Consider the following 27047-nt stretch of genomic DNA (forward strand, 5'->3'; position numbering starts at 1 on the left):
GTTTCAAAGACTTGTGCCTGCTTTACTATTTATTTGTTTGCATGGCTCTGCAGCTGGGTTGTTTTTTTTTACTGTTGCACACACATACACACACACACACGCGCGCGCAGCACACGGCAAAGGAAAATCATCGGCAGAAGAGTGGCAAACAAACCGACGAACCAGTTATAAAATGTAATGTGATTTCGTTCAAGTTTGAGTGATGTTAGGATATTACGGTACACAGCAGCAATCGATCTGCCCCTGACCCCCATCTGTGTGTGTGTGTGTTGTTGTTGTATAGCAGCTATTGTAAAAAAAAAGCGCAGGAACACCTTGGGATGCTCGAAGAGAACGAGCGTTACTTGTGCCGTGGGGGAGGTTCGTCGTCTGCTCTACCGGCTTTTCCTCTGATTTTCCTTTCCGCGCTCCGCCTTTCGAGTTGTGCTGTGTTTCGAGGGCTGTGCGCGCCTATTTGCGTGTTTGTTCTCTGCTTTGTTTGAGTGTGTGCCTCTCTTGTTAACTGCTGCAGGGCTTATTGTGGGGATGACGATGATGATGAGCTTCGATTCCACAATAAGAAGGGGGTGCGTCTCCAGCTTGCTCCGCGGCACAACAGGGCGACCCCGCACGGCCACACACTGCTCTGCTGCCTTTGATTAAATTTGTTTCTCTTTTAATGTGTGTTTGTCCTTTCGTTTCACCAACAAATTGCTTTTCTTTTCTATTGTTTCTTTTTTGTTCACTATCTCGCACTCTCTCTCTCTCTCTCTCTCTTTCTCTTAATCCTATGCGTGCTAAAATGGATCTGTTTTGTTTTGTTTTTTTTTTCTTCTTTTTTTCCTTTTGCCCAACAAACGTTTACACCTTTTACACTGAGAAAATTGCGCATATTTGTTTCTTTTTTTTATTATTTTCTTTTCATTTCTTCATCTGCTTTCACCTTTTTTCATGTTTTTTTTTCTCCACCGTTTTAACTATAATTCACATTACTTGTTTGCTTTAAAACGATGATTGTGTTTTTGTATCATTAATATTGTAATAATGTTGCATCCATCCAGCTTCTGGGGACACTTTTGCTGCTTCCTTTTTTTTTTTGCAGTTACATCCTGTTTTGCAACTGTTGCCAGCTACATCCGTTTGCAAAGAGAGAGAGAGAGAGCAGACAATTAACTGCACTATTACTGGAAGAGGTCGGGGTCCCGCATTGTTTTTTTTTTTTTTAATCTTTTCTGGACACTGGAATGCATCAAATAGCGATCGAAGGAATCAATTGTGTGGCAACACTGAAACATTTTTGCCTAGCTCTCTCTCTCTCTATGTGTATGTTGTTTTTCTCTCTCTGTGTTTTTTTTGTTTTTGCTAAATCGGAGGGAGGGACTTGATGTTTTGCATGTTGTTGTGTTTTTTTCTTATTTCATATTTTGTTTTTCTCTTTTTCTTTTATATCCAGTTGTTTCTTCTTCTTTTTTCTTCTTTTTATTGGTTTGTTCTGTTTTTATCTTCCTCTGTGAATGCATATTTCGCTTTCCCCCTCCCCGTTGCTTTTAATGTTATTCCTTAACTTCATGTACGTATGCATTGTGGTTCGTCAATGTGTTTAATTGCCTAGTAATTTAATATAGAAATACTCTCTTTTCTTCCATTACCCCCCCTTACCTTCCTCCTCTATAAATGTTCAATATTTTTTCCACCTTTTTTTCTTCTTCGTGTTCGATCTTTTTTGTTCTGTTTTCTGCTTCGCGCTCCGTTCGATGTGTAAGTGGTGTGTTGTATCATTAGTGCATTTACCCCGCCCCACGAATGGATGAATCATTCTGATTGCTACACTCCTTATACGCATATTTCTCTCTCTCTCTCTTTGTGTGTATGTGTGTGTGTGTGTGTTTTTGTGTTTTTTGTCCTGTTTATATCCCCAAAATTGTATGTAAATTTAATACTTCTTCTTTGCTTTCTTATCCCCGTTTTGCGTTGTGTTCAGTTACAACTTTCTTTACGCTAACGTTTGGGATGTTTTTTTTGTTTTGTTTTTTTCATTTATTCTCCACCTTCCGCTTTTGTTCTACTTTTAAAAACTTCTTAGCGCAACGCCCCCCCCCCCCCTGCTAAGGGTACAGCCCCACCCTCTCGTCCTCCATTGTAGTGCAAGAATGTGCAGGAATTGAGAACCATAAGCTCTGGGATGGCAATGCTTGGAAGGCAAAACAACAGGCGTGACAAAGTTTGGCTTTTTTTAACAAATTTACAATAACCGGAAACAGGGCAAGGCAGGCAGCAGGGGCGGAACGGAAGGGCGGCGAAGGAGTGCTACACTTTTCTTGCTGCTTGCTTTTCAAACAAAAAAAAAAAACATAAAACATTCGCTTATAAAACCAGTACCAGCTAGAGTGAAGAGAGCTCTTTTGTTTTTTGCAACAAAAAAATCAAAGCGCCACGTTCATTTGTGACTTTCGTATTTTATTGGTTGATTTTGTGATGTTACCCTTTCTCGCTAGCGCTTTTTTATTCTCTCTTTTACTATTTCTTTCTTGCTCTATATTTTTTTAAACCTCAACGTTAGCCGCCCAGCACACTACACAGACAGGAGGGGGTGATTCGGTATTGCTATAAATTACAGTCTTATCATATATTGGCGTATTTTTGTTTCTCTCTCTTTCTCTTTTTTTTGCATCCTTCACACATCCTTCTTCCTGCGCACATGTTTCAGCTGGTGCGGGTTGTTTTTTTTTCGTGTTTCATTCTCGATGGATGCAGTTTTCCACACACAGCGGCATTTACACTTCGCGGAGAAGAATGCACAGAGCGGGAGGGGAGGGGCTGGGGGATTTTGTTTCAACATCCTAACCTAAGTCGAACCTTCTGAAATCAAACCAACCACAATAACAACCAAAAAAAAAACACAGAAAACAATAGACAAACTGGGACACATCGAAAACTGGAACATATGGAGCGCGCGCGCGCGAGAGGGAACACAAGGGACGTCATTCCTATCAGACACTTGTGTGTGTGTGTGTGTGTGTGTGTGTGTTAAGTGGGGATTTTGCTGGTGGGCTCGTGAATCATCTTCCAGCATGTTTGCCCGTTCGATTTTAGGGAATTATTTTAAACCAAAATCAGGCGCACTTAAAAGAAACAGAAAATACACTACATACGACACCAGTCAGGGCGGCAGAAAATGGGGAAAGCGCATTTCGAAAGCACGCGAACGGCAAAGGATGCTGTAACTACCACACACACACATCCACAGTTTGCCTTAACGAATTAGATAAGTTTGTTTTGTTTGTTTCTGTTTTTTTGCAAATTGCTGCCAAGCTCGATCCACTATTTTCGCTCCAGTGGGTCCTCTGTCGTCCCACTGATTTTATTTATTTGTTTACTTGTTTCCATTTTGTTTTCAAAAGAGAAACATTCTTTCTCTCTCTCTTTCTCTCCCTCTCTCTCTCTCTCTCGAGACGCTTCAAACGAGGGGAACCATTTTATCCCGTTGTGGTGGTGGTGGCAGTAGTGATGGTAGTTTCTTTCACACTTTCTGATTGACACAACGGTTTCTAACGTTACACGATATGAGGAAAAAAGCTTGACTCGCTATGGACGAAACACATTATTGTTCTTTAATTGCATTCCACATTGCTCTTTTGCCACCGTTTTTCTCCATTTTTTTTTTCACCCACCCACTCCACACCAGTGGGAGGAGGGGGGGGGGGACTGGGAGTGGGGGACTGGGAGGGAAAGCGGAAAGCATTTGCTGCCCGCTGCTCCTTTTCCCATGGCCATCTCAGTGTGTATGTGTGTGTGTTTGTGTCTTTTGTACGATTTCTGTGTTTTGTTGCTATTCGTTCGTTTCACCGTTCGGCTTTCTCTCTCTCTCTCTCTCTCTCTCTCTCTCTCTCTCTCTCTCTCTCTCTCTTTCTCTTTCTCTCTTTCTCTTTCTCTTTTTCTCTTTCTCTCTGTCTTTCACAAACACGCACACACACACATATATATACTTTATCTTTATGCTCTGATTTTGTTTATTTTTGCTGTCATGTTTAACGACTAATTCAAATACAGATTCATTGTTTTGTTTTGTTTTGTTCTTCTCGTTCTTGTATTACTATTCCTTATTTACAGGCTATTCGTTTTTGCTGTAGTTTGTCTGTGTTTGTGTGTTCGGTATATATTTGTTTGTATTTTTGTGTTGTTCTTTATTTGTTTCGCTTGCTTGGCACGTTTCCCAACGCTACCAGCATCCGGGGGGGAGGGGGGGGGGGGTATATATATGTATAGGTCCAAATCTGTGCCGTGTGTGTGTCTCTCTCTCTCTCTCTCTTGTCTGTCTTTACTCGTTTTTTTTTTGCTATCCTTTATATTAATATTCAATCTTATCTGACGTCATTAACGAAACCACTATTATGATTGTTATTTTACACTATTGCGCAGTTCGTTCGTTTTACCAATAAATGCTTGTATGTGTGGGTGTGTGTGTCTTTTTTATTCTTCTGTTTGTTTCACCTGTTTGTTTGTAGTGTGATTTTCTTCTTATTTTTCCTACGCACGCCTACTGCCTGACCTGTGATTTCCCTCCTCGGCGGGTCTTTTAAATTAAATATTTCCGGTACCGAAATTCGCAGCATCGTTGACACGCCCGCCATCCCCTTCCTCACAGTTTTGCCGTGTTTCTTTTCTCCTCCTTTCCCGAACCGAAACGAGCAAACATATAAACCAATGCGGACCATTTAACTTCCGGAGATATGTGTTGCGCGTACGCTACGATTATTGGATTGCGAAAGAGTTGGTGGGGGGGGGATGGAGGGGTCGGTGGTACCAAACGAGCAACTGTTAAGCAGGTAATAGTTTGTCCTCCCGATTGGAATCCCCTCTCTCTCTCTCTCGCTCCCACAGAGACGTGGGGGGAGGGGAGTCCACAAATGAACAATTAAGCTATTCCTTACACGACAAGAAACCCCACAAGCAACGTCTCGCGTGTAGCAAAAACCACCCACTTTACTCCTACCTCCGCCTGGATGATCCGTGTGGCTCACTGATACGGTGTAAAACAGATTGTGTGAATGTTGTGTAATCGTGATGCGTCCCTTCCCCCTATTCTCGCGCAGTGGCAGCATTTATTTGTTTTTGCTTGGAATTACATATATTTATATTTAAAATGCGTATAAAAAATACAGTTTAAAAAAAGGGATGTTAAAATACATGCACAAATGCTTCTATACACAACGAAAATGCGCAAATGGGAAGGTTGCTTTGTTTTCGCTCCCATCGCCCCCCTCTCTGGGGGATTGGTTGTTGTCTTCTCCCCGATTTCACTTTTCTCCCCTCTCCAAGATGTCGGGCGCTGTTCGAACGCGCCAGAAAACTCATCGACACAGCATTGTGAGCGTGTGAGCAAAAAAAAAGCCAACAAACACCGATGTGGGTCCTGGGGGATAACCCTTGGGGGCGCATTGCAATCACTGGTCACTGATGTGGCGCGCCCGACCACCCGAAAGCGCACAGGGGATGGTGTGAGAGAGCACACACACACACACCATTCTGTTCTTCTTGTTTTGTTTGTTGTTCGGCGGGCGCTTACGAAACTAACATTTAAAATAAAAAACAAAAAATAATATTCTGAAATTAAAAGCCGACTACCTAATTACTACAGAGTATAAAAATCACATTGTTGATGTAACCACCTTCCCCCTCTCGCGCTCTCTCGCTCTCTCTCTCACTCTCTCTCTCCGTCTCGCTCTCTCTCTCTCTTTCTCTATCATTTTCTCTCTCTCTCTCTCTCTCTCATGGCTTCCCTCTACTTCCTCCTTCCTACTGTTCATATCTGCTCTCACCGGTTGCACCCCACCTCGCAGGCTAAAACTACTCTCTCTCTCTTTCCCATAACTTCTTTCCCTTCCCTTCTGCTTTCCCAGCCTGCTATTCCACTCCACTACTAAAAAATATAGTACACACGCTTCCCCATCGTTCCATCGTCTTCTTCTACACCTTCCCTTCAGTCAGTGAAGTCAGTCTCTGTCCGCAATGGGTTTTTTTTTTGCTTGTTTGTTTGTTTTTTGCTATTGCAAAAGGACTTCGAATACCAGCTAATATGTATATGTGTATGTATATGTATATATATATATGTATAAGTAGTTATAATTTAAAATAAAAATGCCAACGCTTAAGTAACACAAGTTCACTGAGAGCACGTACTAGTTTGAACAAAAACTAAAAAAAAAGAAAGAAAGAAAGAAAAACGATAGAACACAGAACAAGACAAAGGAAAGCAGCAGCCTTTTCTCTTTGCGTTAAAATAAAACCTAAACGTCCTCCCCGCATCGGGCCTGTGCATCGAGCGGTCGAGAGATGCTACCTACTACGACTCTCACTTGTCTATCAGTTTTTTTTGTTTTTCTTCTTCTTCTTCCTCTGTTTCTTCTTCTCCTCCTTATTCTTCTTTTTCTTCTTCTTTTCTTCTTCTTTTCTTCTTCTTTATGTTTCATATTAAATGCGAAATACGCTTGCCGGGACCGGGGGGGCTCGGCGTAGCTATTTTTCCGTAACTATAAATGCGGTTGGCCCTGGCCTGGCGGCCGTTTGTGAGAGAGTGGACAGAAGAAAAAAAGAAGCAATCCCGCATAAGATAAAAGCATAAAAATTGGAAACAAAACTAAGCCGCACGCACACACGCACCACACTTTTCCGCGCGCATTTTGAAGTAGGCGGTGGCGCGGGAGGAGGGGGCAAAGTAGGGCACAATCACACCACGCTCGCTGGGGCCGCAATCGTCGTTCTTATTTTATACACATATAGATATATATGGCTAGTAACAGGATGGGCGCCTTGTTTGGAACGCCGATCCTGCTGAGAGCTGAGGTTCGTGAGTATTCGTGTCGTTGGATGATGTGAGTATTCGTTCGCGACAAAATGCGCGTTCTCCTGGCGGATGAAAATCGAATCTTCTTATCAAAACGGTGTTACGTACAGTTCCCTGATTGCACTGCTTGGTGGCTGCTGCCGTGTTGATGCTTCTCTACTTACTGTACTTACAGGGTTTTCCAGGGGTTCCCATAGCTGTGAGACACTTTGTTGCCTCCTTCTTACTTGATATGAGCTTAATCTAATGTGAATGGGAATCTATAGCACCCTTGTTCCACAAATCCAATAGGAATTTTAGGGAGCCTGTTCAAACAGGGTACCATATGGTCCAATTTCCATCATAAGTTCACTTCCCATAAGAAAGAGTGTAGGAAGTGTCCCACAACTATGAGAACTCATGGAAAATCATGGAATAAAATGTTTTTTTTTTTCTTTTTTTTTTAATTACTGTCATGGATACGCAGTTATTTTTTTTTCAACTTCATAATACGTTTAACATTTACACTTTGACTAAATAAACGGCAGTTAATTTTCGTAGTACAAATTCAAGACCATCAATCAATATACAGCAGCAAAAATATTACCAAAAAAATACAAATGCTACAGGCGTCCATGAGTAGAGCCTTTTGGTATTCAACAACACAATAAGGTAACGCTAAAATTCGAGCTTCGCATAAAATAAAAGCATAGAACAGCATAGAGCAGCTCCACAAGAGAGTTCATGGAATTTGCAAAAATTAACACCGCTTTGATAGAAAATGGATTCCATGCGCGCTGTGCCCTTGCTTGAAGCGACCCTATTTTAACAACGTCCTATGAGTGTGCTTGAGTCCCTGTGAACGTGGTGCCCCGTCGCCGTCGCCGCCCGCTTTACAACGATTTGCTCTTCCCCCGTCGGGTTCTGTGGGTGTGTGCGCGGGCACGGAATGGTCGGTCTGGAACTGTGTTTGTGTGTTGTGGTGTGTAACGATTTGCTGGATGCGCGCCTTTAGATGATGGTATCGATCTGCCGGGCCTGGTGGAGTATCTTCTTCTGGTGCCCGACCAGCGTGATGCCCATGTCGCTGAGCTGCTGAGCCGTTAGCCGGGAAAGCTGCGCCACAAAGGGAAGGAAGAAATATCATTGTTTAAAAAAGCCATAATGAACCGGTGGTGCCACCTTCAACCAACCTGCTGGGCCGTGACGAGACCGGCCTCCTTAAAGTGTTGCGAGTAGCGCGACATCTTGATGCCCTCCAGCCACAGGTCGGTGCTGATGAAGATGCCCGGATTGCCGGGCCCGGACATCGTGCCGGTGTTGCTCAGCCCGCCCACCGTCGAGCCGAGCGTGCCCATCGAGCCGGGCACGTTCGTCATGCTGCTGCCGGTGTTGAGCACGCGCTCGCTGGTGCCACTGCCGCCACCCATCATCAGTGTGGCGGCTCGCTGCTGCTGTTGCTGCTGTTGCTGCTGCTGTTGCTGCTGCTGCTGCTGGGAGCTGCCACCCATCACGCCGACCATACCGCCGCTACCGGCGGCTGCCGCTGCTGCTGCGGCAGCTGCCGCCGCCGCCGCCAGCATTTCCTGCGTGAGATCGTCGCCGACGCCGCCGGCCGCCGTGCCCATGCGGGCGACCGGATTGTCCGGCGAGTTGCGCGTCGTCAGCAGGACCTGCGGCTGCCGCGCAAGATTGTCGAGCGTCTGCGTGATGCTGGCGAAGGTGGGCCGGTGCGTCCGCTGCTTCTGCCAGCAGTCGAGCATCAGCTGGTAGAGCGCCTCCGGGCAGTCCATCGGGGCCGGCAACCGGTACCCCTTCTCGATGCTCTTGATCACGTCCTGGTTCGACCAGTTCCAGTACGGCCGCTCGCCGAACGACATCACCTCCCACAGTACCACGCCGTACGACCACACGTCCGACGCGGAGGTGAACTTCCGGAACGCGATCGCTTCCGGCGCCGTCCAGCGCACCGGTATCTTGCCACCCTGCAACAGAGGAGAAATGGGGGAAAATAAGTAAAACAATACGCAAGTAACTTTGTTAATGGAAAAAGCCAATTTCAAAAAAACAAAATGCCTATTTTTGGGTCCATTTTTTTTTTCAATCTTATTGCAGGGTTTTATTACAAGTCATTTTGCAATGTGTGCTGCATATTTTGTCCAGCACGAAATTTACTTTGACTCCTAGCACGTACTTTAAATTTGTTTAAATTTGACAAACCCTATGGAGGTGCAGGTTTTTCCTATGTTTTCAACATTATTTTACACATTTTGACACATTTGTGGCACAAAAACGGAAAGAAGAAAACTTAAGCTTTAAAATGATGGGTCGTTTGACCCATAATTCTTTTTGTTCACTGAATAATTAGAATTTGAAAATGCACTCCAAAATTGATTGTCATCGTTTAGTTTGGATTGGATTTGACAGATGGCGCTACGCACTGTGATGAACGAAATGTTTTCCTTATTATTTTTTTTACAAAACAGGTAGAAAGTATAAGGTGGCTGTGGACGTTTATTTTACTTTGTTAAAGACTCTAATTCGGTATCGACTAAAAGAGCATAGGAATGATATTTCCACTATTGTGAAAGAATTTTAAAACAATTATAATTCTCAATTTCTCTTGCGCCATTGGTTTGTATCGGCGAAAATCATTAAAGACATATCCTTGGACCTACAATCATATCTACATTTGTTTATAGTCTCCATCGAATCGATTCATGTCAAATAATTTCCCAAAAATCGTTATTTAGGTAGAAATAAGGGAACATGGAAATATAAATTAAACTAAGCACATTCACTGCTGTGCTTAGTTTAATTTATATATTTACTCATATCTTCAGTGGTGGTCGTAAATCGGAAATTCTTGTACATTGCTAACATTGGACCCCTTTCCGTTTTTCGATCGTAGGCTCGTCAGCTGTTTGCATTGTATGTATAGCAGTTTTCGAGCAGCTTTCAAAGTGGGTATAGTATATAGGGTGGGCATATCCCAAGCTTCTGCTTCTGAATGAAGATTTGAAGAGTGTTTTGTGTACTCGTCAAGCTACCAGAAAGCCTGTTTGAGCAAAAGGTTTCACCCGTCCTGTCAAAAAGTGCCGTTCAAATTTGGTTATAAACAACATTCTATGAGACCACTTGGACTACATACACTTTGATTGTAGATTCCACCACCTGATCTCTTTAATGCACCTTGAGATAAATAAAAAAAAACGCTTGTTTTGCCATTTTTCGAGCAGGTACTCGTATCTAATTCTAACTTTGAGGCTAGAATAATCTAGACTGAAAATTGCAGGCTAGTTTTGTGTGTGGTTTTGTATGGAGTATTGACATCATTTCAGCCTCCAACTGTCTAACTCCATACAAAAAGCTGACTAGAATCGTGAAGGGCCCCATTGCTAGATAGGTGCTAACTTTGAGCCTTCCTGAACAGTTTTTTAAACACTTTGGCTTTGGCGAGTTCAAAAAATCAGGTCAATTTCTAAAAACACATGGAACATCATCAAACGTAGCCATTTTATAATGCTTCGTAACTAGTGTCCCAAAGATACGTTGTTGAATAGACACACTAAGTACAAATGCAGCCTTTAGACAACGCCAACTACTAATAACGATAACGCATAATTATAGCACTACATCGATTAATATTGGCTAGCTATGTGGCCATTTTGCAACGGAAAAGAAACTATCTGACGTTCAGTCGTCCTCATACAACTCTCGCCTTCTGTTGAAGTCATTGATTTTTCGAGAATTTTTAAGATATTCGCCACGATTTTCGGCAGAAGCATGGCGAAAGAGCTCCCCCCATCTGTGCAGTAAAGAAAGTGGTGTTTCAATACGTTGTTTCCAAACCGCCCAAAAAGACTCTGGGTCAGAAAATGACGGAAGATATTAGGAGTCCGTCCGTAGTGTGCGTCCGTCATGCCCCATACGAGTGGCACTCTTGCTCCATACATAAAAAAATCACATCTTTTTCTACCCTTTTTAAAACGCTTCAAAAACAGATATGTTTGCTCTACGTCCACTGCAAAATAGCTATGCGAGTTAAATCGGTTTTTGATAAACAGATTTTAGTGAGTTATAACATGAACTGCTTAAGGGTGGCACACCTGCCCCAAATTTCGCTACAAACAAAGCAAACAAAAAGAAAAAACACCTACCCGTGTCGTGTACGCGTCGCTCGCGTTTTCGATCTCGCGCGACAGCCCGAAGTCGGCGATCTTGCACACCAGCAGCGAGTTGACCAGCACGTTCCGCGCCGCCAGATCCCGGTGCACGTAGTTCATGTCGCTCAGGTAGGTCATGCCGGCCGCGATGCCGCGCAGCATGCCGATCAGCTGTATCGTCTGGAACTTGCCGTCGTTCGCACGCAGAAACGTGTCCAGGCTGCCGTTCTCCATGTACTCGGTGATGATCATCACCGGGTTCGAGCGCGTCACCACGCCCTGCAGGAAGATCACGTTCGGGTGCTCGAACTGGCCCATGATGGACGCCTCGGTCAGGAAGTCGCAGCGCGCCTTCTCCGACGAGCCCGGCTTGAGCGTCTTGATCGCGACGTCTATCTCCTGCACGAAGTTCGGCGGCACCTTCAGCCGGCCGCGGCACACGTCCCCGAACTCGCCGCCACCTGCCGAAACACGGATGGGAAGGGCAAACACAGGGTGACATATTATTTTTACAATCGTTCACCATTTTAAGGGCCACCGTAAGGTGTACGTACCGATTATGGCCTCGATCGTGATGTAGCTCGCGTCTATCTCGCGGGCAAACTCGCGTATCGCCTGGTTCGGGTCCTCGTACGTGTGCGGATCGACGTAGCTCCGGCTGGTACCGAACAGCGGCGTGGTCACTGCAAAATTATTACGACGTTGACGGTAATACCCGTATGAGCCACCTTTGTTTTGATTTGTTTTTTTTGTGTTTTTTTTTTTCGTTTATGTTTGTCGTTTGTGGCGCAACGCGGATGCACCAATGAAAAGGCAAACCGACACCACCGCCGCACGCACACACACAAAAGCCACCCAAAGCAAGCAGGGCCAAATTAGGTAACGCGTAAGTACCCGCACCACAGCAGCAAGCAATACACACATACGGCAGTAGAAGGCAAAGGTCACAAACGGAGCATAGAAAGCAATAGCAAGGTGTAGGTGTAAACAGCAAACGCAGCAGCAAATAAATGGCAGTCCAAGCAATGCGCAAAAAAGCAGAATACAGCAAGAGAATGTGGGGTTTGTGCGGTGATAAAAGGTTGCACATTTTAGTGTTTTAAAGTGTTTGCAAAATTATTTAGGTTTTTTCCCCAATTTTTTAGACGAGCAAGTTTTGATTGCAGGAAGTGTTTGTTTTGGGGTTTTTTTTTTGTAAAAGGTTTTAGGCAATTTAAGGCACAGAACGTAGTAGAGAGGCAGGCAGTTTTTAAATCATATACGAAGAAGCATACACATACAGACACACACACACAGCCAAAAATATTGGTGAAAAGAAAAGAAAAAAAGAAAAATAAAGAAAGCAAATTAGTTACAAAGCGTTTGGTGGTTTGGTTTTTTTTTGTTTTGTTTTCTGTGGTATTCTCGGGTGTGAGAAGGGAATGGTGTTATCTGGGGAAAGGGTGGTGGTTTCGCTTGGTAATGGGGTTAATGGCGAGGAGAGCAAGCGCAGTCAGATTCGGAACAAGACCTACAGGAAACGGCAGGCCAGGACACAACTAAACTAAGCTAAATTGAAGCGTGAAACTAGGCTAGCGCAGGTGTAAGGATGAAAAGAGCCAGAGCCAGGAGGAGAAGCACGCAAAGTAAAATGAAATTTAAAACACTAGAGTTGATCATACAGGAAACAAAAGCGGACCCTGAGCCTTTCTTCTTGCCTCACCCGACAGTGGGATGGGGCAGAGTGTAATTAATTATCTGCAACGGTCGCAGTTAGAAACCTTCTCCATTAACATGTTAATTGTGAGTAAGAGCAAAAGAAACAACAGCAAACCCCCGGCCGCATGAAGCGACGGAGCGTCGAGAGGTGACATCGTTACTTGACCTTAGAACCATTTTTAACCATTTTGAGAGCTAAATAAAAGAGCGCCATTCAGCATGGCCAAAAGCAAACAGACAGACCCTACTGGGACCCAACCGGTGTGAACGGTTTGTTCTATGCGTTATTTGGAAGAGTTATTTGAAATCAACCGAAAAGGCCTTTAGAATAATAGCAACGAAAAAATAAATAAAAAAGAGATCGATCGTTACCATTGCTCTTCATCGTTTTGACTATCGGGGTCGTGTCCATTGCGTGAACTAAAACAAAAGGAAGGTGGTTTTGTTGGATCAAAAAATTAAAACAAAAATAAAAGCGCACAATTTTGTGGGTGGGAGAGCATACATGGTGTAATTTGAAAGGGATGACAACAGCAAATACTGTTAAAATAAGGAGAAGACAGCAACACACGCACACACACATAAACATAAATAAGAGCAGACATAGAGAGATAGAGAGAGAGAGGGAGAATAAAAGAGAGCGAACGGTAAACAGCGATTGGGTGCATCATTATTGAAACAAAAACAAACATTTTAGCACAAGTTTTACTTGAAAAAGCTAATACACAAAAATAGTAAAACTAACACACGCATAAACACACACATAAATGACGCTTTGAGACAACTAAACAACGGTGGGATACAGTAGCGCAGCGCTAAAACATCTCGCTACTCAAATTACGAAGCTTGTTTGATATAGAAATGAATATTTAGCTGCTTTTAAATACAAAACAAAAAAATACAGAATACAGCCTCTAAAAAAAATGAGACACAAGACAGCGATAACAACACTTTTAACTTCTTAGCGCGACAACCATACAAAGGTGCCAACCGAAACAAGGTGGTCGAAACGAACAAAGGTCTACGATTTTGCAACACAAGCAAACCAGAAAATGGTGGTAGAAGAGTTGAGCGCCGAAGAATTAAAAACATTGCGCAAAACACTTTAACACTTACTATAGGTAACTACGAGTCCTTTTTGATTTTTGTATTTTGTTTGGTTTTCGATTCAGTTGCGCGTGATGTGCGTGATGTAATTTTTGCAATGATGGTGTGTATGCCAAATTGAAGACAAAGAAAGGGAGAGAAAGAGAGAAAACACATGAAACAGCAGCTTAATCGTTCGTTCGTTTGAGTAAGTGTTAAAAGTTGTTCTCCTCGGGCGCGAAGCGTTGTTTGCGCCGCGCGGCTCTCGCGCAGCTCTATATTGCCTACACAGGCGCACCAAACGCAACCGGACGCCGGCTGTAATATGCTTTGCCTTTGTTGTCGACAGCGGCCGGAGCTTGCGCGGGAAAGAGCAAATGGAAACGGAAAACCATTTCGCGACGTTCCGCGACGCCAGCGCAGCTTCTTCCCATTGCGCGTCCTTCAGATTAGAGCGCAACACATGCAACACACACACACAAATATATCTATACACACACTCGCACTGGACTTATACGATGAAGTTATATTGGAAGGGAAACAGAGTGTGGGGGAAAAAAAGGATAGGGCCGGTTTCACAGTTTATTGAAGAGGTGGTGGGGGGGGGGGGGGGAAGGTACACCGGAGGGGACAGCAGGATGGATGGTGGGTGTTTATCGACAACGGCCGCACGGTAACGGTGCCAATACCTTCGTTGCTCGCGTAATCCATCGGCAAGGGCAGATGGTTGTTCGTTTTCTTGTCTATCTCGTCGTGATTCTTCGAGCGCAGGAACACCACCGTTATAACGATCACTAAAAAGACACAAGAATGGAAAACAAACGAATTAGTAAATTCGTGAAGCAAACGGAACAAGGAAGTTAGCAGCAATTATGTTCGTGTGCAACCAACTCTAGCCGATTTAAGCGTGAAACTAGGCTCAATCCAAACAATCGATTGGAGTCTCGAATTAAATTTAAAGTAAACGTTTCCATATATCATTTTCCAACTTGACTTCGGTACCAGTGTGGGGTAAATCTGATTCAGATTCATGAATCTAAATGAATCTTTGAAATGATTCAATGAAGCTGAATCACGATTGGAAAGATTAATGAATCTCGAAAGAGTCATGTATCTCGAAAGATTCATGAATCTCAAAAAAAAACATGAATCTCGAAAGATTCATGAATCTCAAAAAATTAATGAATCTCGAAAGATTCATGTTTCTCGAAAAATTCACGAATCTCAAAAGATTCATTAATCTCAAAATATTCATGTTTCTCGAAAGATAAATGTATCTCGAAATATTCATATTTCTCGAAAGATTCATGTTTTTCGAAACATTCATGTTTTCGAAAGATTCATGTTTCTCAAAAGATTCATGTTTCTCGAAAGATTCACGAATCTCGAAAGATTCACGAATCTCTAGGGATTTATGAATCTCATAAGATTTATAAATCTCCAAAGATTCAGCTTTAGAGCTTGAGCTTCTCGTTATTCTTCTCCTTGAAGAAACAACCTGCGTGATCATGCCAGCCTATAGAGGCTTTCTAGACTTCTTCGCATGTACCACGCAGCCGGAAAGTTTTTATTTTGCTAGAGGGAGACATATTGTTAAGTCCTGCGAGTTGTACCATCGGAACGTGCAAATTCAATATTTTTAAAACCATACATCACTAAAGATTCATTAATTCCTGGAGATTTATAACACTTAATGGATTCATCAATCTTACATTATGTATAGATTATGTAAGGAATACATGAACATCCACTCGAGTATTTACAATTATATTATGTTTTCCAATAATCAGCGTTGCATAAATCAACAAAAAGTCTTTATTATCAGGGAGTAAAACAAAAAGTTGGAAAAAATTATTTATATTTGTATTTGACAAATCAAACCAAAAAAACCAACTGTGAGAATGAACTCGCATATGTGTGAAAATGAAACCTTCAATAAAAATTAAAATTGCTTCCTTCGGTTCTTTGAGAACTTAATTATACTTTGAATTTAGTCCGATCGAGCTAAGTGAGGATGTACTGGAACACGATACACCTCCAATAGTGTCTAGGAAAATCCAGTGACGAAAGTGTCTATATGGACCAAAGTCGCTTTAAATCCTTTGACAAACAAAAGGTCTAAGGAAGATAAATAATTGATAAAAATGGACGAAATATCCCAGCATTGTTGAAAGCAGTCTTATTTGACTACGTGCAAGATGTATCGATGTTTTTTGTACATTGGCAATGACAAATAGATAACTTAACTTATTGACCAAACCAAAAGTAATATGCAATCATTTGTCTGTCCTTTAAGGGCTTTACTTTAACCGCTACAATGAAAATAATCGCTTAACGTTGTACTATTTTGGTGTACACCTAGAACTGCATCCGGGCCGCATTTTTGGGTGCACCACTTACCCAACACCAAAATGAACACGACGGTCACAGTAGTGCCCGCTACGATACGCATCTGGAACGAGTCATCGTACACTGTTGGGGTGGGTAGAGTAGAAAGAAAAAAACGACATACACATGGTTAGAGAAAATATCGATGAACCAAACCACCACAATACAGCTCTGGGGGCCCTCTGGGAGGGGTCCTATCACCTACCCGGACTGACGCTCTGGTGCGTCTGGGCGTAGACGATGTTGCTGAACGTGCCCCAGCCGTTGAGCGTTTTGCACCGGACCTGGAACCCGTACTCGGTGTTTTCCAGCAGGTCGCCGATGTGCACCTTCGACTCCTTGGTGCTCAGCACGGACTTGTTCATCGCGTCCACCTCCGACTTGGGGAACCACCGCACCTCGTAGTACTCGATCGGCGAGTCGCTGTGGATCGGTTTGTCCCACACCAGGTCGACCTCCTTGTTCGTGATCTGCACCACTCTGCACAGCCCAGGGAAGGAGAGAAGAAAAACACAGCAATTACTGATTGTTCGCACCACGCAAAGCCGCGAGAGACGCCTTACTTGACGTTAAACACCGTGCTCAGGATGGCCGACTCGGTCGTGAACGTGATTTCGGCAAACTCCGTCTTGATGTCGTCCAGATCGGACGACGAGCCGGGCCCGCCGGCCCGTGCATTGACCATCACCACCATCGGCGGCTCGGTCGCGTGGTACCCGCTGCCGCCCGCCACCACCGCACTGCCGTTCTCGTACAGTCCGGCGGCGCCACCCGCACCACCGCCGTGCAAACCGCCGCCCGCCCCCCCGTCCGGGGCCACGATCGGGTAGGAGACGCCGTGCTGCGAGTGCACCTGCACCGTGTAGGTCGTGACCGGTTCCAGGTTGGTGAGCGTCAGCTTCGTATCGTTGAACGTTTCGCTCGACGGGTTGAAGACGACGTTGGACGTGCAGGCGGCGCACCGCACCCGGAACACGATGTCGCTCCGGAACTTGCTGTCCAGCTGCTCGTCGGCGGCCCGCTGCGGCGCGTTCCAGGACAGGATCGCGCTCGTCTGGTCGATGAACAGCAGCGTCAGGTTGGTGGGCGGCCCGGGCGGCTTGTAGCACGGCATGTGCTTGCCGTCGCGCGGATGCCGATAGTGCCCGCTCAGGCACGGACAGTACGGCGACCCGACCTTGTTCGTCTTCGAGTTGAGCGGGCAGATCGTGCAGGTGCGCACCTCCGCCGACCGGAACTTGCCGACCGGGCAGACGTTGCACGTCTGCTTCTCCGCGTCCGGCTCGTACCCGACCTTGCACCGGCACCCGCCGGTCAGGATCGTCCACTTGCCGTCGCCCTTGCACAGGTAGGTCGGCGTTTCGTACGCTTCCGCGTTCTCCACGCACACGCCCATCTGCTGCTCGATGATCGTCACCTCGCGCCCGGTCGGCGTCTCGTTGAAGTGCGCAAAGTTGACCGTCACCGCCGGGCAGGTGATGTAGTACACCTTCACCGCCAGCACGCTGATGCAGGCGCCCTGGTCGCGGAACGCAAAGTACACGCCCTTCTTCGTCACCGCGATGCTCTTCACCTCCACGTTGATGTCCACGTCCGAGTTCTGGTTGAAGCGGCCCTCGCCCGCCGCGATCCGCCCGATCAGCTTGTAGCTTTCCGGCTGCCAGGGCGGCGGTTCGCGCGTCGCCGCATCGAACTCGTAGAACAGCAGGCTGAACGTTTCCTTGCACGACAGCGCGTTGCCGGGAAAGAGCGAACAGTCGCGGATGGTGAAGTGGATCTCGATGTACAGCCGGTTGGCCGGGCCGCGGTCGATGAACGGCGACCACAGCCAGTTGTTCACGTTGTTGTACGCCACGTCGCACACCACGTAGCTGCGCCAGTTGATACCCTTCACGAAGTTGGTAAACGACTCTTCCACCCACTGGAGAGGGAGAGGGAGAGAAAAAAACAGGAAAACATAACAATGCATTAGTACGTCACGTCATTAGCAGCCGGCCACCCCATCGTTCCCTCGTACATAAAGTGCTCAAAAGCATACTGTCAACAGGTTCCCCCCAGAGCATTTCTTCTTCTTACGCAGTGTGCGTATCAATTAATTTCTTCGATCCTCTAATTGGATCTATTGTACGCGCCTACCGGCAAATGGGCGAAACGATACCACACACGCACCGCCCCATTGTTTCTAGGCACAACAGTTGAACAAACCAAGCGACCCAACCAAGCGATCGATCTGTCTCATTAAAACCTCTTTTCAATTAATGCAGCACCGGCAGGGGTGTTTAATTGATTTTTATGATTTTAAAATGCACATTTAACAGGGCTCGCCATAAACCTTTTCGTTTTCATTCCGCTATTATCGTCCGTTAGGTTTTTTTTAATAGTTTTGACAGCTGGAAGTGGATAATGAAGTGGTTACTTCATTTTACTGGCCGTTCGTTAATTAGCGCTCAATTTGTAGCAAACCAGCGTGTTTGTGTGATGGGGATGGTATATCTTTAGGCGATTATTTATTGCCATTTTGTTGAGAATAACCTGAATGCACTCAACAAAGAATTGGGAGAACATTAAATATGACATTTGACCAGAAATGATACAATTATTCATTGTTCGATGTATAGATGTACACTAAGCTTATTAAACTCATTATTGTTTATTTACCATTTAGTGTATTGCATACTTTACTGGGATTACTGGGACACTTACTTACACCGTTTTCGATCCTAAGTAAACAAAGTTAAGCTACTTTTGAACTCTGTTCAACTAATAGTAAACATTTGACGGCCAACTGAAATGCTGATGCCTTTCTGAGCATTTTTCAAAAGGCTTTCCCCAATATTAACATACGTTTATATTACCATTTCATTTCTTGGATGTTAATTTTGGTGAAACTAAATTGTTTGGAGGTTCATTTCAGGGAAATATTTTTGGCAAATAAATACAAATTATTTTTGAAAATGAAGGCACCAAGTAAACGGATTCCTGTCGACTCCTATCGAATCTGGACGACTCCGACTCCGGTCGGCTTCGGTTCGACTCTGGACGACTCCGGACGACTCTAAACGACTCTGGACGACTCCGGACGACTCCGGACGACTCCGGACGACTCCAGACGACTCTGGATGACTCTGGACGACTCTGGACGACTCTGGACGACTCTGGACGACTCCGGACGACTCAGGACGACTCAGCACGACTCTGAACAACTCGGGACGACTCCGAACGACTCCGGATGGAACTAGTGGTTAAGATTTTGCCGGAGTCGGAATCGGACTAACAACAACAGAAGTCGGATCGGAGTCGTGGGAGCGCTCCAAAGAGCACATCCCTTTTACAGACCAAGAAGCGTGCACCGTGACAAGTAGTCTAATTGTTATTATGACGGCAATCGTAATCGGTATGTTGCTATTCAGTATTATCTGTTTTGTATGCTTTCTATCCTAGTCGTCCTAGACGTCACAGTATGGGAAGAAAAAGAACTGAGTTAAACTCTGGAATAGATCGCACCAATACCAGAACACAATACTTTCAGACATGTTGGATCTTTTATCGCATATATTTGCCTGATTATATAAGTCCTAACATATCCTGTTGGCTTTGGTAGCTATAGAGTGGCGAAAGGATAGTGATGTCTCAAGGATCACACCAAGATCCCGGACTGGTGACGCGTGAGACAACTTGTGGCTTTGCAAACAGTAATCAAAGTTTGAAGGGTTTCAATTCCTGCTATATGTAATTGCGCTGCATGTATCCACACAGAGTCTTAGTTGGTTTCCCAAACACCAAGTGCTGCATAGGTTCTGGAGCACGAAACAATCAAATTTAAACCTGATAACCACAAAAACAAGTTTAATATCATGAGCATGAAGTAGACATGATGTGTTGGGAGAATACGAGTCACATCGTGTATGTAGAGTGTAAATAAAATAGACTCCTTGGGGAACTCCAGAAAATTTGGTGAATGGTTCCGAAATGACGTTCTCTATTCTTACAGAATGCATTATTTTGTCCGTCAGGTATGGTGATTTGCAAGATAGATCTTGTGAAAGATGCTATCCAAATGCAGCATGAAAACCAGTGTAGACTGGAATCCTGTTGATATACCAATTCAAACGATAGGTGACACTCAGAAACGAACTGAGCTGTGCATGTGATTACGGAGCATTTAGGTACGATGTTGTTGATCGACCGATATGTCAGTTCTACATGACATTACCTGGACGTCGTAGATTCCGATTTCGAAGCTTTTTGCAAAGGTGCATAGAGATAGTTTGTTGCATCATGCTTAGGCACTTTTTTATGAGAGTCATCCATAAGAAATTCCACAGCACAGGAACTATCCCCGTTAGCGCATCATTTCACTGCGATGTTCGGTATACCATACCATCGGGTCGCGGGTTATGTGAAGTTTTCAGTCCAAGTGACGTGTATTCCAAGGAATAACAATGGCATTGAAATTTAACCCATTTGCCCCGCAATCAAAATGTATGAAAATGGCTTCAGTAATCATCCGTTCACTTTTGGGGAGGGGGTTTATCCATAAACACCGTAACTAAGTGTTTGCTTTTATTTTGGTTTTATTTCTGTCCACCAGGGAAAAGTGACACATACTGGCTGGTTTTAGAGGAAATTTGAAATAAAACAGACCAACAGATAGGAGACAGGCTTCCCAACTTGTGATAGCAATATTCCGTACAGCTTTACCAAACGACATAATTAAATTCTCCACAATTTTAAACAAATCGCTTACCAATAAAGGAAAAATAGTAACTCTAAAAAACTAAAAGATAAACCAAACGCGAGTGCCGCCGCCTGGTGTGCCACCGTTGGTAACCTTTCCGCCAAGGGCGGATTGATGACATCGGGCAGTTTCTAATCCGCTCGCCGCGCTCTCCAAAAGCCTATAAAACTGCTCGCCTCCCCACCACACGACACAATTAAAGCGTGCCACCAGCTTTTGCGGCGTCCAGTAAAAGAGGCCTGACGGCTTTGCGCGCGCCCGATGATTTTGGGGTTTCACCCGATGTCACCACCGCACAGACGACCACACAGACCGGACGCACAGACGATGCGCCTTCTAATGTTTCCGATCTTCAAGCCTCGCATCATCTTAACGTCCATTAAAAAAAAGCGATGCAGAAAGACCGAGAGAGAGAGAGAGTGAGCGAGGGGCAGAGTGGTCGCCGCTGCTGTCGTGCCACGAGCGACACAAAACAGGTTATGTGATGGCCCGCTGGAGTATTAGCAGCAGCAGGCAGTGAAGAAAGCGGAGACGACCCGCGAGCAGCACTCGTGGCAATTGGCCGAACAAGCGCTGTGGCGAGGGAAACGACCGTTCAAGAGAGGAGCTATAAAATCGAACCCAACACGCTCTGCCCGCCGCCACATATGCACCTGTTGGTTTGCCCTTTTTTCATCGTTTCTCGCCAAATTCCGTCACATTGGAGAGGTTAGAATTAACTCCACAGCAAGAAGCGAGCGGCCTAAGCCTAATGATGCCTAAAGGCTCAAAGCAAGATGCGCGAGCACACACACACACAGTTTTTGCTTCGGTTTATGCTCGCCTTCCTCTTTTTTGACGCATTTTCTTACCCCCGCCCCGGTTGGCCACAAGATTTAACCAACAAAAAAAGCCAGAAAATGTGGCCGTTTGGGAGGTCGTCTTTTAAACGAATACCGAGCTCTTTCTCTCGTTCCCTCTTTCTGTCTCTCTCTCTCTCGTACGTTCTTTATTTCAATATTTTATTGCTTCTAATTTGGTTTCCTTTATGGGGAGAAGCGCTGGAGATCACCGACCGGATCACCGACCCGAAGCATCGGATCAAGCGGGTGTCAAAAAAAAACAAGGAAGAATGGAGTGTAGCGGGTTAACTTTTAAGAGTCAAATTATGCTGCTGATAGCCTCGTCCCACACAGGAGCCCTGCCTTCATGGCGCCATTTCTGAAGATTCTGGGGCATGTATTAACGACCAGCAGACGACGAACCGCCGTTCGTGCACCATACAGGGGAGGCGCCTTATTTAGAAAGGAAATTCAAGCCGAGAGGCATTTTGCTTTGTTTTACCTTTACTGCACGCACACACACTTCCAAGGGATTGCATTTCGGTGTTAAAGAAAGAAGCGAGAGCAATAAAACCCCAACCCCATCGTACACCGGGGGTCGGCCTCAACTAATTCTAAATTGAGTGGCGCTGTCGTCGCCGGCTATCTTTCATCGAGTTTGCAGAACAGCCACCGGCCGGCCGCCTTCACGGTGGCGTAAACTTGAGCTAATTCATTCGCTCTACCCCTCCCCATTCCCCATTTTCTAACGCTAACTTTTGCTTTGTTCTTGTCTATTCTTTAATTTGCATACATCAATTCCGAGAGAGCGCCAACAACAACGGCTTTCGAAGATTTTGCAAACCTCCCATTGGGATCTTGCCGAATACCCATGAGATTAATGAATCACACCAGAGATTCGTAAATCTTTTGGGATTTAGTATTTTAAAATGTATGAATTGTTGATATTGTTTATGTATCTTTCCAACCGAGATTCAGATCCAGATCCAGAATCATTTAAAAGATTCATTCCAATTCATGAATCTGAATCAGAAGAAGTCTCAAAAGCCAAGCTCGTTACACCAAGAGGAACAAGCTCAAGCTCTGTGAATCTTTTAAGCTTTATGAATCCCTAGAGATTCGTGAATCTTTCGAGATATATGAACCGTCCGTCATTCATAAATCGCTAGAGATTCGTGAATCTTACGAGATTTATGAATCTTTTGAAATTCATGAATCTCCTAGATTGTTGAATCTTTGCAACCAAGATTCAGATGCATTGAATAATTTAATTATTCATTTAAATTCGTGAGTCTTAATCAGAACAAGTCTCGAAAGCCTGTTTGAGCATGACCACGTAGGTCGTTACCCAAGAAGAATAAGAAGACGCTCCATAGGTTCGAGATTCTTAAATATATCCAACCCAGATTCAGATTCATTGATTTATTTAAATGATTCTTACAGATTCATGAATATGAATCAGATTCACCTAACACTGCTACCTGGGCCCTGCACGATTCTAGTCAGTTTTTTGTATGGAGTTTGACAGTTGGAGGCTGAAATCATGTAAACACTCCATACATATCCACACACAAAACTAGCCTGCAATTTTCAGTCTAGATTATTCTAGCCTCAAAGCAAAAATTGTATTCGAGTACCTGCTCGAAAAATGGCAAAACATGGTGGTGTTTACACCGCGTCACATATCCGATAGGTACGCGACACATATCCGATGAATCCGGTTCGAAGGACCAAAAAATAGCCTTATATACAGTGATAGCTCTCTAAGTTGGGGTCTCTTCTAGGTGAATTGTTACTTTGCGCTGAACATTTTAACCAGCCCGTCATATTCCATACTTTTAATGTCTCTTGAAGATGATTTTTTGAATGACATTTCACAATGATCAATGTCCAAAGGATGTCAAGAACACTTTCATCAGTTTTCCGTAACATGCATACCTCTCTGTAAGCTGACGGTCCCTGTGAAGATTCACCCCTTAGGGCGATTTCACTGTATTGTTATTTGTAATCATTTTTTGCTTCTGTCATTTCCCTCATTCCCAGCGTCTAATCCTAATCCAAGCTAATTTTTCCCATTTTTAAAATAACTAATTTCGAATCTCATTGCAGTCATCTGTCATGTCGGATGTTAGGGATGCCCATAGTGCCCCTTGTTCTCGTATATAATCGTATCTCCAAGTCCTAAAGTCTAATCCTATCGACAGTCCAACTTAAAAAACCTCCATGCATGAAGCTACTCACCCCGGGCGTTTGTGCCTGCGGTCCGTAAGGGTAGCGGGTCCACTCCAGCGTCGCCTCCTTCGTAGTGTCCAGCAATACCACTGCAAGAAGAATAAAAGATAGAGAAAAAAAAACGAATAAGTGATCGCGCGAAACAAGCCAAACCAAAAATCGTTAACACAAATTTCCTAAATTTAGACACTTTGGGGTTTTTTTTTTGGTAAGCGGAAAAAAAACAATGACGGGAAGTGGAGTTTTTGGTGTGCAAATCCAAGCGGCCGTCCTTTTTTTTACGATCGATTGTAAAACCCCGTGTGTGTCTCTTTGACGTGACGTGTTTTCCCATCTGCCTTTTTTAAAGTCGACGCACTTTGGGGGCAATACGGTGGATTGCTGCGTTTGGCTCGAGGTTTAAAGCTTCTCATATCTCGTTTGCCTTCCCTGAAGTGCATCGGTTGCACTCACCCCTCCCACCACCTCCCTCCCTGTCCCTGCGTCATCCCACGTTCGTCGTTGAAATCAAAACGATCAGCAGCAGCAGCAGCCCGGAGTCATCCGTGTTGTGTGCGCGCTTTTCACGCTTCGTCGAGTTAACCGCTAAACAAATCTAGTAAATGCACACTTCAACTCTACCTCCAGCAGGACGTACCTGTGTGCGTGTGTGTGTGTGTGTGTTTGTGAATCCAATAAAAGGGATTCACGCACACGTACGGGGCAGGCAAGCCGTGCTGGATGTGGTTCGCGCTCGGCTGTAGTGTATGCGGGTCATTTAGATAATTTATCAAAAGCCCGGTCGAACCCGGTGAGCCGATGGATGAAGCTCAACTACACACACACGTACACACACTTTCCAATCACAAAAACGCACATAGAGAGTGGAAAGGTAGTAAGCAGATGTGCTGAAGGCACGTATGCCCTCCTCCTGGCCTTTCTCGGTGCCTAACACAGTAGTGGTGGGAGCTCGTAATCGGAAGCAAAGCGATATCAGTCCGGGAATCTCCATGAGAATGGATCTTTTACAAGTAATTTTAGGTTTTTTTGCGTTTATCAATACGTAGTATGATTGGACCCAAACGCCTATTTTTATGACGATGCCGAAACTGACTCGGTTTAGAAGCCGTTTCCGGTTCCGGAGTCGATTCCGAAGTCGATTCCGGAGTCAATTCCGGAACCAATTCCGATTCCGGAGCCAATTCCCGAATCAATTATGGAGCCGATTTCGATTCCGGAACCGATTCCTAATCCGAAATCGATTCTGGAACCGTTTCCGGTTCCGGAGTGGATTCCGGATTCGATTCAGGAACCGATTCCGTAACCGATTCCGATTCCGGAACCAATTCCGGAATCAATTATGGAGCCGATTCCGATTCTGGAGCCGATTCCGGAACCAATTCCGGAGTCGATTCCGATTTCGGAGCCGATTCCGGAATCGACTTCAGATTCGGAATCGTCCGGAGCCGATCCCTACTATCCGGAATCGATTCCAGAAAACTGCGGAGCTAGTCGGAGATTCCGACAAAAACTTCATTTTTCCCATCACTACAACACAGTCGCAATGAGCACGTGTGGATGTCCTCAGCGTGTCTGTGTGTGTGTGCATGTTTATGTACGCTTTGTTTAGGGGTTCTGGCAGTTTTTATTAATGGAAACACGCGAGGTTGCCGTCCGCTGCTCTACCTCACTTCCGTTGCACTATCCACGCCCTCCCAAACTCCCTCCCCCTTTTGCCCACAACGGCGCTAATGAGATGCGTTGCGACAGACGCTGGGGTTTGCGTTAAGGTTTTAATACTCGGTGCAACAACTGCATTCATTCTCGTCGACGCACACTCGCACTGTGTGACCGCCGCCGACCGATGACAGTGCATTTCTACTTATTATTATTTTTAAAGCACTTCAAATGTTCCAAAGGGTAGCAGACACACACCCGCACCAAGGATACAGGAGGCTAGAGGAACTCGTTAATCTCTGTGTAATTTTTTTGCACGTATTGCTGCAAAATAGCGACGTTTTGTGCAGCGGTTTGCATACATTTGGGCGCATTCATTAAACTCATGCTGTAATGGCGTGCATGAGCGTGTTGAACTAAAGTGTTCAGTAAACTGCAATAATCTGATTTTTTTTCATGTTAAAACGCCCAAAAGTATGCAATGTGTTTTACGATGCATGTTGAACAACGTATGGCACCTTTAAAAACCAGTTTAAAACACAAACCCCAAAATAAAACAGTACATATTTGCTCGCCAGATTTGTCCATGTGGTAGTTTTTGGTGGCAGCACTGGCTAAACGCAATCAGTTTAATGAATGCGCCCAAAGGTATGCAAACCGCTGCACAAAACGTCGCTATTTGGCACCAATTGATGCACCAAAAGGGCATGCACGTTAATATATATAGTACGTTAAACGTTAAACGTATAATAGCGAGCAATACAACATGTGCAAAAACAAAAACGTATTTAAAAAAAATCCTAAATATTATCGCAGTACATTTTTGGCGACGGTAAGCGTCGAACTTAATTTTCCAAACGTCTCTCTCTCCCCGCAGGGTCACTCGATATGTGTGTCAGCCCTGTACAACAGTCTGGCAAACTAGCCTCCCTCAACCACTGGCCAGGGCCAGTGTAACCGACAATGGTACTTGTCGCCTAAAATCCTTTCCGCGGCGTTCGTTGACCTCAGCAGTACTACACATCTCTCGCTGGCTTGGCCGAGGAGCGCTTCGCCCGCCGCCCCAAAGCCATGGGTAAGAACGGCTAGAAAAACTGGATTTTAAAAAAGAGCGAGAGAGAGAAAGAGAGAGAGAGAGAGAGAGAGAGAGAAGGAGAGAGTTTCGGGAAATTTCGAAACTCGAAAAAAACGAAGCAAAAATCTCGAAAAATCAGTCGCTCACCCGCTTTGTTTGTGCCACCCAAATGCACTTGCACATACACATGCATACAAACACACACACACACAAGCAGCAGGCACAGGCAAACCCGCCGCCCGAGGCGAAGAGGGTGATTTTCCTTTGCCATTTTTCTTCTCTGCCTGTCTGTCGCTCCGAAATTGTGCCCTCCACGCCTGTAAAGAAGTAAATCCCTCCCCACTTCACTCCAAACACCCACCCACCCACAACCGCTCCCAGTACC

At 44.8% G+C, this 27047-nt stretch overlaps 1 protein-coding gene across 7 annotated transcripts in view; it reads right to left on the reverse strand.

Moving 5' to 3' along the window:
* Window positions 1-4752: 4752 nt before the first annotated feature.
* LOC120958277 (ephrin type-B receptor 4b) overlaps window positions 4753-27047 on the reverse strand; it is a 261361-nt gene continuing 239066 nt past the window's right edge. For 3 of the 7 annotated variants that reach the window (XM_049610553.1, XM_040381081.2, XM_049610551.1), the window contains exons 3-12: window positions 23941-24020; window positions 16704-18061; window positions 16346-16620; window positions 16153-16224; window positions 14442-14546; window positions 13039-13086; window positions 11523-11696; window positions 10963-11429; window positions 7996-8787; window positions 4753-7918 (exon numbers count right to left, since the gene is read on the reverse strand). In XM_049610553.1, the coding sequence (XP_049466510.1) occupies window positions 7814-7918; window positions 7996-8787; window positions 10963-11429; window positions 11523-11696; window positions 13039-13086; window positions 14442-14546; window positions 16153-16224; window positions 16346-16620; window positions 16704-18061; window positions 23941-24020 (3476 nt within the window). In that variant the 3' untranslated portion in view covers window positions 4753-7813. Of the gene's footprint in view, window positions 7919-7995; window positions 8788-10962; window positions 11430-11522; window positions 11697-13038; window positions 13087-13782; window positions 13801-14441; window positions 14547-16152; window positions 16225-16345; window positions 16621-16703; window positions 18062-23940; window positions 24021-27047 lie in introns of all 7 variants that reach the window. The other 4 variants (XM_040381253.2, XM_040381411.2, XM_040381335.2 and 1 more) reach the window with 4 other exon arrangements.

This window comes from Anopheles coluzzii, chromosome X (genome assembly GCF_943734685.1).
Source record: "Anopheles coluzzii chromosome X, AcolN3, whole genome shotgun sequence".
Taxonomy (NCBI): Eukaryota; Metazoa; Arthropoda; class Insecta; order Diptera; family Culicidae; genus Anopheles; species Anopheles coluzzii.